We start from the raw sequence: 12,804 nt of genomic DNA, 5'->3' as shown, positions 1-12,804 counted from the left end.
AAAACCAACACAATAGAGAAGGATACCCTGAAAAGAAGTAGAGATGGTCTAGTAAAGATGTACTTGTAGGGCTTCCCTGGGGGCGCAGTGGTTGAGAGTCCGCCTGCCGATGCAGGGGACGCGGGTTCGTGCCCCGGTCCGGGAAGATCCCACATGCTGCGGAGGGGCTAGGTCCCTGAGCCATGGTCACTGAGCCTGCGTGTCCGGAGCCTGTGCTCTGCAACGGGAGAGGCCACAACAGTGAGAGGCCCTGTGTTCCGCAAAAAAAAGATGTAATGTTTAAAAAAAAAAAGTCCTGATGGAATTTTGAAATGTTTTTTAATTTTATATATATCAACATTCTTTGAATAAATACTTTCTAAATTAAAAAAAAAAAAAAAAAAGGGATACCCTGGTGTCGTCATACACGAGCCCAGCCTGCGCAAGCTGGAGCGACTTACCCCCAAGCGACACTGAATGTGGACCACAGCTCCGGATGTTTCTCGGTTCCGAACAACCTTGTGCCGAGGGGTGGCCAGCGCCTGTCAGGGATAGTCTCTCTGAGATCCGCAGAGCGAAGTGTACTCTGGCAGCTGCTGGGCCTCAGGGAAGGGGCTGCCTCTGGCTGGGGTCGACCTGTCACATGCACAGACTCTTGGCTGGCTCACCAAAATTGCTAGCAAACGCGTTTGTGTGCCCGACGCACAGTGAGGCCAAACAATACCAAAACGTTGGAGTTTGGAGCAGAGAAAGGTTTATTGTAGGGTCACGCAAGGAGAAGGGTGGCTTGTGCCCCTAAAACCCTGAACTCCCCGAAAGGTTTCAGCAAAGCATCTTTAAAGGCCAAGTGAGGGAAGGGGGTCACAGGGTATGTGATCAGCTCATGCACAATTCTCTGATCGGCTGATGGAGAGGTAACAGGGTGGTGTCACAGGGGTTAACATTATCAGGGCTTAGGCTCCAGGGGGCCTGGGGGCTATGTGCTCAGGGTCATCAAGTAGTTAACATCTTCCGTTTGGTGGGGGGTTTTCACATCTGTGAAACAACTCAGCACATGTGCACCAGATGCTGTTACCTGGGTGCTTCAGGGAGGAGCTAAAGCTGAGGAGATGGGGGAAGGGCCTGTCCCGGGAAGGCCCCATAGGGTCCCGCTCGGTTACATTAGTGAAGGCAAAGTCTGCTGTGCTCCTGAGCAGACACCCAGGTGAGCCCTCCTGGATTGGGGACTTTGGCTCCAGAACAGCCCGGAAGTCCTTGTGGGCCCCAGACATGCTGAGGTCCGACCACTCATAACTTGCATTCCGATTTGCATGCAAACAAAAAATATTTGACACTTTTGTGCCTCTTTCAGACTCCCAAAGTGGTGTGAGTGTCCGCTTCTTTCTCTTGCCTCCACTGTGTGTGTCGGGAAGAAAGGTGTCTGCTGGCCCCGGGGACAGCAGGTGGCCGTCTTTGCTCTCGGCCACGTGGCCACTGCATGGTGGTGGCCGAGGGCAGGAGAGTTTCTGTGGCCACTCACTTCAGAAGGAAGGCAACTGTTTTTCTCTGATATTTTGGCAAGAAAGCTTTGACAAAGTTAACTGAAATACAGAATCCCTGCTGTTTCAGCTCAATAAGAGCTCTGAATTGTGATTGATTGTTAATTTTGGATTCAAAAACTGCACAACACTAACAGATGTGATTTGAAATATTTTTAATGTATTAACAACTAGGACATCTTTTGTGGTCAGACAGTAAGTTTGTTGATTGGCCAAGTGTTGACAATGGCTGGTCACTGGCTCTGGTGTTTTGCATCTGCCAATGGTCATTCCTTTCCTGGCTGCTCCAGCCTCTCTGCCCCAACCCCAGGTGAGTGGCGGGCAGATCACCCTGGACATTCATCAAGAGCCCTGGCTGCTTGATTCCACGTATGTAAACATAAAGTACCCAGAAAACGGAAAGGACTGAAAAGGCAGCACACTCTTGGAGTCTGGCGTTGGGAACCGGGAAAACAGACTTGTTTTTTTGTTAAAATTGACTTATTTGGATTCAGTGCCGGTCAGAAATAAATATGCCCTCTTGCGGAAGCGAAATATTTCTATTTCAGTGGAAGACCTATATTGTCAAACTGTAACCACAAGTCATGTCTCATCTCTCAATGTCTAACTAACTGCATGTTTTATCACAGGGACAAGCGGATCTCTTGAAGTACGCCAAGAACGAGACTGTGGAGAACCTGAAGCAGATCCACTATGCGGCTGTCTCCTGTGGACTCAATAAACCAGGCACAGAGAACACCGACGTCCAGAAGCCGCGCCGGAGCCTTGAAGTCATACCCGAAAAAGCAAACGATGAAACTGGAGAATGAGGGCACCTTCTAGAGATGATTACAGAATTTATAACTCTAGGACCAACCGTAGCCAGATGGGACATTTGCTTTGCACTCACTAATGAAAAATAATATTGGGGATTTTAAAGCACAACTGGAATAGCTAATTGCTGTCTATTAAAACTGTGAATGTATGTAGCAACCCTACGTGTGGAGGCAAATAAACTCTTTAACAAGAAATTCTCTTCCTGGCCCAAATATGCTATATTTGTATACAAAGACATCATAACTCAGTTCCAGTGTGAACAACAGACTAGCCACTCTAGTTCCAGCGAGAAACAGACATTTTCCTAACTGAAAACAGTGTCTTAAGACGCAGATGGATTGTATGGTCTAATTAGTATGTACTGGGGAAAAACCGAATCTACAAGTTTTACTTATGTATGATTGCTGGGGGTCTCTGGGTTCCAGATGTTTTTGGAGGCGTGCCTGCTGAGCCATGGTTACAAAGGAGAATGTAAGTAGCCTTGAACTTGGGAGAGCCACTAGGTTCAAGGGCACTGCGGCTGGACGGACACTCCTGGCTGGAGACACCTGCTGGGTACACAATGTAAAGGCAACCAACTTGGAAGCAACACACTGTACATAGTTTTTCATTGTATTAAGTAGTGGTCACATTAAAAAGATATTTTATGATATTTCTCCAATAACAGTACGTGAATTTAATGAAAGTGTAACTTTTTAAAAATTTCCAGTTCAAGATACTCTACTCTTAAGAAGAGTGGCCAGTTACTTGGTGAACAGCTTTGTCAAAGATGAGCCGCTTGTCTGGCTTGACATTTTGCTTTTAGTACATACAGCAGCCATGAGTTTACATAGTGGCAGCTGTCTGTAAAACCACCGACACCGCTTCCCCCTTCTCAGCCTGTTGATTCCTGCCGTAGGGGAGTGAGCCTGGACACGGTGCAGACGGTAAGCCAGTGGCAGGTGAAGGGGCTGGAGCGGGTGCCATGCTCCACTGGCCAGCTGAGTCTTTAATCCAAGACTTTATTGTCCCAATCAGTGAAACTTGACGCTATTTTAGAAAACCTGCTAGACACCAAAGCCTAATTACTACTCCTCCCAAACCAAACTGCTCTCACGTTTTGGAAGGGTAAAAGCTTTCTAAACCTTCGATAACCGCTTTTTCATTTGTCCATATTCTTTTCAGTGACTCAGGTAAGCCAGGTAACTGTGTGGAATCCCCAACGTGGCGCCTCATTATTTCCTCATGGGGAAGTGGGCAGGCTGATACATTGAATTTATTTATGCCCAGACCCTGAAATATCCTTTTACAAAACAATTCCTTTTTCCAGTTCTTGTCATTTGCCTGCTGATCGTGTGCTTAAACTAAGGTATACATCTCCACTGGTCTTCACTCAGCGTCGTTCCAGTCAGAAAATTAAACGTCTCTGTTACCTGAATAATAGTGTGGCTTCCTGCTCACACCAGCCAGCAACCAGCCAGCAGCTTAGGCTCTTAGCTCTGAAATTAACTCTAATCGGAAAAAAAAACAAAAACAAAAATATGTAGGAAATAGTAAAGAAAAGTAGATTTGTAGACTGAGAAATAAAAGAATGTGTAATTTAGATTATGGCTAGCAATCCTTGAACGTAGCTGGCAAGTAAATCGCAATATTCAGTGACAATCCAGAAATCATAAAAAATGACTTAAAATATAAAATTGAAAAAAATTGCTACATTTATAGTAATGGCAGATATTATCTAATATGTGACTTAAATGACTCTGAGACCAAGGCACCTGTCATTGGCTAGGGTTCATATAGGCTTTTAGAATCAGCAGACTTCAAAACCGAAGGGGGTCTATGAGATCATTCCATCTGACGTGTCCTTTCCCGGATGCAGACGTTGCGGACAAAAGCGATCAACTGCGGTGCCCGAGGTCACAAAGTCTGTCAGGGGAGTGACCCAGCCCAGGGTTTGCTCCATGTTGCCATGCTAAGTCAGCCTCCTTTTGACCCCTCTCTTCAAAGGGATAAGCCAAGCAAAGGAAAAAAGCAGGCGCACTTGCCGGGGAGTTGTTCCCCAAGTCGCAGTGTTTCTCCTGCTTGTCTAGATCCCACTCCAGGGAGCACTGTCTCCTTCAAGACGATGACCCGAATCAGCAGAGCACACAGTCATGGCTTATTCGTGGCTAAGTGACCCTCTTTTCTGACTGTGAAAGATTCTAAAGGATGAATTACAATTGTTTAAGGAGGGGCAGTGATGGCCAGAGTTGATGTGGTCTGAGGTTTAGAAATGTATTCTTTTCTAACAAATGAAAAAAACTGGAACCGGGTGGCGGGTAAATATGATTCCTAAGTTTAGACCCTGTAACTATCTGGGAGGTTTCTCCCAGCCCTGGGCTCCACTAGTTCTAGTCCATTTGGTTGCACCTGGCCTCTACTGTATGGCTTCCCAAGGGAGGAATGAAGTATGAAATAGGTTGAGATACAGATTTCCAGAGAGAGTGTTTCCTGATCTCAGTTTTCCTATGCCTGATGCTCTGGGGGAGGGAAGATTTGAAAACCACTTCTTCCTTCTGGATCCACCGGATGGAGTGGCCACACCTTCTCTGCTGGCGAGGAGAGGACAGAACAAGTGATTCTAGCTGTGGTTTGGTCTTTTTGGACAGTGTGTGTGATGCTGGGGACCTCACTGGCGGGGCCGGGTGAGCTACAGGGAAAAGCTGTCTGCATTTGGGGGAAGGTCTGCGTGCTCAGCGGGCCCCCTGCTTCTCTTCGCAGGTTTAAAGGGCTGCACCAAGGCCACGTGCGCGCTGGGAAGAGGCTGGGTTTCAGAGGCGTCTCCACGGGGCTGCGGGGGTGGCCGGGCGGCGGTCAGAGGTCCAGGGGGCTCACGATGGTGAAGCCCGAGTCCTTGCTGTTGCCGCTGCTGTCGTCGTCGGGGCTGGGGCTGGAGCTGGGGCTGCCGGACGAGGCCGAGGCCGAGGCCGCGGCCGGGCCGGTCAGCGGGTCTGAGAACACCGGGGCGCGCCGGGCCGAGCTCCGGAGGGGCCGCGGGGCCTGAGCCTGGCCGACCGGGGCCGCCCTGGCGCTGCCCCCTTCGTCGTCTTTGGAGACGAGGATGAAGTCGTCCATGTCGCCTTTCTCCCTGCGCCCCGGCGGCGCTGCTGAAGGGGCCTGGGAAGGAGTCAGAGCACAGGGGGGGAGGGAAGAACCGGTGAGACGGTGAGATGCGGAGCAGGTTGGGGGCCCCACGGTCCCCCCGGAAAGACGCAGGGAGGCCCCTCTGATGGGAGCTGTGGGCCTGGGGAGCGGAGCACACGGCCTGCGGCCCTGCCCTGCTCATCACCCTCCTCCTGGGGCGCCAGCTTTCCCATGTGAGGGGGCGTGGGGTGAGGACAGCGTGTCCGTCCTCGCCCCCGCCCTCGGGTGTGGCCGCCACGCAGTGAGTGACGCGCCCAGATGGTTATGAGGCCACAGGCTGGCTCCCCAGTGTGCCCCCCACCCCGCATCTGCAGTGATGCTACTACCGCCTGCAAGGGGGCTGCAGGGGGAGCCCAATGTGTTCCATCTCCTCACATCTCACAGCCGGCTCATCCTGGCTGAGCGCCGGGGGTCTCCCAGGACAATGCGGGGGGCTGGGAGCTTCTAGAGACACAGAAACCCAGAATGGTCCTTTGCAAAAAGTATAGAGACGCAATGGCTTTACTCTACAATTATTTTCCTTTCTTTCTGAGTAATTATGTGTTTTGTTTTTAACAAAAACAGCTGACATCCAAGGACACTGGTCGAGGTTTTGGGTTAAGATCAGAGAAGCTCCTGCCAGCCCTGGGATGAAAGTAAAGCCACAGTCTGACCAGGGATGTTCCAGCCTGGCAGGAAGAGCCCTTGCCCACGGCCAACTAAGCCAATGCAGTGGCCACACCTGCTGCCCGCCCCGCCCGCCTACTCTCCCCGAGGGGTGGGGGGAATTAGGGCAGGGCCTGAGGTCTAAGGAGGGGTACAGAGCCCCCTGGGGACCTCTGGCTCCAGCATGGCCAAGACCACCTTTGGGCTATGGGCAGAGCCTGGACAGAGAGTCAGCAACACTCCTCAGGGAATCTGGGTGTGACTGACAGGCCCCCTCTGAATTTCATGTTCTCCTGAGTGACATACGGGCCAGTGGCTAAATAATGGCTCAGGTGTCTCCCCCTCTGACAATTTGCCTACTTTTAAGAGATTTAATCGGAGAACCGGAACAGAATGGCATTAAAGATCCCAGTGCTGAGACACAGCAGGCCTCAAGTTGTAAAGCTGTTTATAGCCTGTCAACACAGCAATTCTTACAAAACGGAAGAGACATGCAGCACATGGCCCTGCGGTAGAAGGGGATATGATCCCTAATGGCACTAGGGCAGTTTGGTGAGACAGATGGCCCTTTCTCATCCCATTACTGCCCTCTGTGAGGTGGTCAGGGCCAGGGGCCCCTCAGGGGAGGGTGTCCCCCCACGTCCATGCCCGCGGGTGCACGTCAGGCCTTGGCTTTGGCCTCCCACCCCCAGACTGGAGAAGCTTTGTTCATGTGACTGCTGTGCTGAGCTGTAAGCCGCGAGAACCTTGACCTCCCACCCCACTGAGGAGCTTATCTGAGGTTGACAACAGAGCAAGGACAGTCCTATTTTCAGAGCCGTGTCTCTACCGCAGAAATGCCAAGATAACCTCTCCGCCTTTAGCATACAGTGAGGACATGGGCAGGACTTGAAGAGGAGAAACACCTGTAACGTGTTTTAGCCTGTGACTAGAAGGAAAGATGGTTCCTACCATCACTAATTATCTGGCTTGTTTCTGGAAAAGCAGTGGAGTCAAGTTATAAACGGTGAGTGACGCCGCCCTCCCCCCAGTTTCCGGATAAAGCCATGACTGGCCCAGACAAGGCACGTTAGAACTGCCAGGGCTTCTGCAACCGTCTTTTCTTCTTACCCCACTGCACCATTATCTTACGAACCAAGAACTGAAGCCCAGGTCAGAGGCCTGGAGACTTGGCCGACGTCACAAGCAGATGAAAACACCCCATTCTTCTGGATTCCCACCTAGAATTTTTTTCTAGACCCAAGTAAGCTTTCTCTCTGGATTCCCGTAGCAATCTCAGCTACTACCTGGTGCCGTTTCTATCCTTTACAGAAACTTTGTAATTTCTCACGTCAGTCTTCTCTTTCTGCCAAACACAGGCGTGTGTCACGTGATATAAAAAGTTTCTCAACATGTCAGTCCTGCCTACAGCTGGCCAGCACGGCCACCTTCCCCGCCCTGCCAGCCCACCACTCCTGTTGCTCAGATTGATTTAGGATCGCAGTGGAAGCAGGTGCTGTTCAACAGGAATGTTCCGCGCACGCTGATGAAATGTCCCCTCTCTGTGCTGTCCAGGCAGGCAGCCCTACTCACATGAGGATACTGAGTGCTGGAGAGGCACCCAGTGTGACTGAGGAACTGAATTAACTTTGAATTCTCTTTGATCCTGATGAATTTAAATTGAATTTTAAGTAGACACCTGTGGCTAGTGGCTACTGCATTAGCCCCCCGCAGTTCTGGACCACAGATAAAAATATGGGGCCAAAGACCAGGGAGGCAGGTGATACGGGCTGATGGACTGATGAATCAAGGGTCCTCCAAGTCCCTCCTTCTGCTGTGGTGGATTTGAGTGAAGTTCATCCAAAACCTCCCAAAGATTCACGAAGGAGTGTGTGAAGGACAGACTGTGGAAGGGAGGGACTGAATGAGGCTCTTTTCACCCTGCAGAATACAATTTCCAGGACTTCCCTGGTGGCGCCATGGTTAAGAATCCGCCTGCCAGTGTAGGGGGACACGGGTTCCATCCCTGGTCCAGGAAGATCCCACATGCCGCGGAGCAACTAAGCCCGTGCGCCACAACTACTGAGCCTGCGCTCTAGAGCCCGCGAGCCACAACTACCGAAGCCCGCGCGCCTGGAGCCCGTGCTCCGCAACAAGAGAAGCCACTGCAATGAGAAGCCCGCGCACTACAACGAAGAGCAGCCCCCGCTCGCCGCAACTAGAGAAAGCCCGCGCGCAGCAATGAAGACCCAACACAGCCAAAAATAAACTAACTTAAAAAGAGAAAAAACGAATACAATTTCCCCTCTGCTGTTGGCAGAGCTCAAGAGATGTGTAATCAGAGGGAAAGAAGAGCCACATCTCTACCAGCTTCCCAGGGGGGAGTGGGGTGCGTGCACTGCCACAAAGGAAGAGCCCTTTTATGTTTCATTTTGTGTGTGTGTGTGTTTTTTTTTTTTTTTTTTGGTACGTGGGCCTCTCACTGCTGTGGCCTCTCCCATTTGCGGAGCACAGGCTCCGGACGCACAGGCTCAGCGGCCATGGCTCACGGGCCCAGCTGCTTCGTGGCATGTGGTATCTTCCTGGACCGGGGCACGAACCCACGTCCCCTGCGTCGGCAGGCGGACTCTCAACCACTGCGCCACCAGGGAAGCCCAGAAGAGCCCTTTTAAGTCCCTGGTGGGGAGGGGCACTGGCAGGGGGACCGAGCCCTCTGCTCCAAGGTGGGGTGAGCCCAGTTCTCTGCGGAAACGAGGGCCTATCACACTGCACCGCCCTTCCCGGCTCACGGCCAGCTCATGTGGAGGCTGCACTGGGTCCACCGGGGCTGCGCTGGCAACTGGTAGGTTCTTACAAATCTGAAAACTGGGAAGGACGATTACAAAGTATACTCAAGAAGTTTTCAATTAGCAAATTTGTTAGTGTTCTTCAAAGCTCTTTTTCTGTGGTATTTTTAGACATTCAACTAAAAAAAATATCACGCTAAATTTTAAAATAAACTTGTTGAATAAAAATGGTCGGGGGGTGGGCCTAAGCGCAATAATATGTGAATAAGTAACTAATTATTGAAAATTAAACATCTGGGCATGGAAGGGGAATCTGGAGGAACTAATCGAGGTAAGCTTGCAATGTTACTGTTGGATTCACGTGGCTTTAAAATGCAGACTCAAAACGCTCTCTGAAAATTCCCTTCTAAAGCTGGATGAAACGGACCACACAGGGTTCTCTTCTGGAAGAGTACTCTTAAAACTGAAAAAATCCCATTCTGAGATGTCATTTTGCTTCTTTAAAGTCATAAAAAATATACAATTTACAAGCATCTGGATGCTAGTTTTTGAGAAAGTAACTTAGATGAGAGCTAATGGGAGATTTTGAAGATGAAACTCTGCATACCATTTTAACAAGAATATTATTAGGAATGTTTACTCCCATCAGATCACACGCCGGGAGGCAGCGTGGTGGAGCTGGAAGCTGACTGAACTGGGACAGGGGTTCAGAAAACAATTCCTCACTGGTGAAACGAGCAGGTGTTTCTTCGATCCTTCCTAACTGGAAAATTCTGGGATTCTATGTTAGAACAAATTACACACCATGTTGACACCCAAGAGCGCAGGTCAGCAAACGACAGCTCGTGGGCCAAATCCAGCCTGTGGCCTGTTTTTGTGTGGCTCTCAAGCTGAGAATGGCTTATGTATACATATATATTTTTTTAATTTTTATTTTATATTGGGGTATAGTTGATTAGCAATGTTGTGTTAGTTTCAGGTGTACAGCAAAGTGGTTCAGTTATACATATACGTGTATCTATTCTTTTTCAAATTCTTTTCCCATTTAGGTTATTACAGAATATTGAGCAGAGTTCCCTGTGCTATACAGGAGGTCCTTGTTGGTTACCTGTTTTATATATAGTGGTGTGTATATGTTAATCCCAAACTCCTAATTTATCCCTCTCCCCCAACCTTCTTCCCTCAGTAACCATAAGTTTGTTCTCCAAGTCTGTGAGTCTGTTTCTGTTTTGTAAATTTTAAAGGGCTGTAAAAACAAGCAAGCTAGCATACCAAATACAAAAACAGATATGTGACAGAGACCACATGTGGCCTGAAAATCCTAAACTATTTACTCTCTGGCCCTTTACAGAAAAAAATTGCTGACCTATGTGGCTTAGAGGATGGACATTGAGAAGTCCTTCCCCATGAAGGCCAAAAACGTTCCAGGCCAGTGAAGTACACTCAAGACAGCATTAGGAAAGCATGGACAGTACTTCTTGTGCTAAAGGGGAATGGAGGCATCGGCTGAAGGCAACTGACCAATAACTGAGGCAGAGATCCGGCTTTCTAACACCGCAAGGTGGGACTGGCAGGAGGCTCAGGCCGAAGCTGCTGCGTACAGGTGTGTAGGCTGTGCACTGCACAACTCCAGGAGATGCTAGTCTATTCTGAAGGGCACTGCCCAGGGCACTGGAGTACACAGCTCGCACAGCTGGCTACAGCACCCCTGGCTTAGGTCACTTGTATTTTACAGTTGAACTTTGCGTCCCCCCGCCACCTTCCTTCTCAGGCTGATGTGACAGTGTTCTCACGCGCCTGTACCTGCTTGGTGGCCCTGGGCAGGTGACCCTGGCCGCTGGAGCAGTAGTGGTCGTCCGAGATGGTGATCTGCTCGTTCTCCTCGGCTTCCAGCTGGCTCTGGTTGAAACGCAGGGAACCTTTTAGAATGTCTTTGATCTGTTTTCAAAGAAGAGGAAAATCCATGAGAAAGATGAATGAGTTTGGTTTTAAATGTCAGCTAAACCTCGAATACATCTGAATCAGACTTGTCATTGACTGTTCTTTTATAGTGTGGGTATGAATTTATGACCATCAGAAAGCACAGGAGAAAAAATCCAGCTCTATATCAAAACCGCTGACTTATGAATGACCAAGGAAGATGCCACAGCCTGAATGGCCAGGTTCTCACAGGCGCGGACAAGGGCTGTCACGCCCTTGGTGGTTATCCTAGAGCAGGAAGCACCGCGTGCCCTCACACCCGGCTCCATGGAACAGCCCTCAGCCTCTGAAGGGGCCCACCCACCCCAGTTGAGGGCTAATAACGCAGGCGCGTCTCTTCACTGACATTTCTGTTCCATTCGGTCCTTCAAGGGTCGAGTCACTGCGGCCCTTGAGGGGCTGAGGCCTGTTATAGGAGGTGGTCGTTTATGCCTTGTGCTCCCAGGACATTCGTGATGAGTGACTGGACTTGAGCTGGACCACACACACCACAGCAGCTTCGATAAGGAGCAAACAGAACAGCTTTGCTAAGCGGAAGGGGCAGAGGTGGGAAAAGAGAAACCAGTCTGGGCTGCAGGCTGGTCAGATGTAATTGCTGGGCGGAGCAGGGCCATGAGCAGGTAGAGTCAGGAGGGGTCTGTCTGGGAGGAGACACAGGGCCAGGGGGACACTTGCTCTGATGTCACGGTACCCGTGCCCTGGTGCCCTCCCCAGCAGGCACTGCAAGGGTGGCCTGTGCGACACAAAGTCAGAGCAATGGACATACCTGCTTTAGTCCTGCCAGGGAAACCAGAATTTGATCTTCTTTTTCCAAATTTTCTTGTAGTATCACTTCTTGAATATTTACTGAAAATAGAAGAATGACATTTTGTAACTAGTGGCCTGGGTGTAACTTATCTGCTGTCACACCATCACTTCAGACAAGCTGGGGAAGGCTTTTGCCAAGTTTCACAGCAACTCTTCCCACCAAGGACGCTCTGCCCATCTAGAGATGGGGCAGTTGCCGGGCACAGCGCGGGGACACCGAGCCTGGTACACACAGCCTCCCCCAACATCCCACGGATGCGCTCTCACCGTGACAGACGTGTCTTACTCCTCCAGAGGGCCCAGGGCGCCCCTTGCTGACCTAAGACGTGGTGAACAGCGTGGAGCGTTCATCCAGCGTCTGGGAGGAGGTGTTTCCACTGGGCTTCCTACACTTCTCAGAGTTCAATGCTGTTACCTCACCCCTCTCGCTAAATAAAGACCAGGTCCTCCCAGGTGACGTACATTAAAGACACCATCTTTAAAAAATGTAAACAGTACGGTATGTTGTCAACTCAACATAACGTTAAAAATAAAAGAACAAGCTCACGGAGTCAGCAACACTTAACCCAGGGTCTTCACAGGAACTGCTTCCCTATGCCCTGCAGGAGGCTTGGCCTCTGCTGGAGAGGCCTTCAGCCAGACCTGATCTGAGGACTCGCCAAGCTGAGCTGACCACCAAGGGCTTCAGCAAGCAGGGGACCTCGGCCTTCCCCACCGCATGCCTTGAGGGATGCACCCAGCCCTGCTGGGGACTGTGGCTTCCGAGGAGGGGATTCTCGGGGGAGTGCAGGAGTGGAAGCCCCCTCCCCAGCGCTACGCAGGAGACTGTGTTCGGGGGTGGGCGGTGGGGGGGGCGGGGAATTGAAACACATTTTTACAAAGATACCATCCGAGCACCACATTGAGAATCGCTGCAGAATCGGTGCAGGCTCACCCTCCGTTAACACCTGCTTCCTTATTTCCTGGCCCTTAACAATACCCTACTTACAAGGCCTCACAAGCCATGTTCTCAGTCATTCGCTCCACCAAGCTGGCCCAGTCTCTGCGCGGGGCTCCTCTGCTCTGTGCCCGGCCCCCAGCGGCCCGCGGTGGGAGAGGCGGGGCCAGCATCC

The 12,804-nt window shown here is 50.6% G+C and overlaps 2 protein-coding genes across 2 annotated transcripts in view; one reads left to right on the top strand and one right to left on the bottom strand.

Moving 5' to 3' along the window:
- PLCL2 (phospholipase C like 2) overlaps window positions 1-2,985 on the top strand; it is a 202,205-nt gene extending 199,220 nt beyond the window's left edge. Inside the window, exon 6 of the mRNA XM_065876327.1 lies at window positions 2,147-2,985. Coding sequence (XP_065732399.1) covers window positions 2,147-2,326 — 180 coding nt within the window. The 3' untranslated portion in view covers window positions 2,327-2,985. The remainder of the gene's footprint in view (window positions 1-2,146) is intronic.
- Window positions 2,986-5,165: 2,180 nt separating this feature from the next.
- The window catches only part of TBC1D5 (TBC1 domain family member 5), a 343,310-nt gene continuing 335,671 nt past the window's right edge, over window positions 5,166-12,804 (bottom strand). Inside the window, exons 19-21 of the mRNA XM_065876432.1 lie at window positions 11,652-11,731; window positions 10,699-10,843; window positions 5,166-5,455 (exon numbers count right to left, since the gene is read on the bottom strand). Coding sequence (XP_065732504.1) covers window positions 5,166-5,455; window positions 10,699-10,843; window positions 11,652-11,731 — 515 coding nt within the window. The remainder of the gene's footprint in view (window positions 5,456-10,698; window positions 10,844-11,651; window positions 11,732-12,804) is intronic.

The sequence above is a fragment of the Phocoena phocoena genome, chromosome 4, assembly GCF_963924675.1.
Source record: "Phocoena phocoena chromosome 4, mPhoPho1.1, whole genome shotgun sequence".
Classification (NCBI taxonomy): Eukaryota; Metazoa; Chordata; class Mammalia; order Artiodactyla; family Phocoenidae; genus Phocoena; species Phocoena phocoena.
The sequence above is the reverse complement of the archived record's forward strand: the minus strand, read 5'-3'. Positions and strand labels throughout refer to the sequence as shown.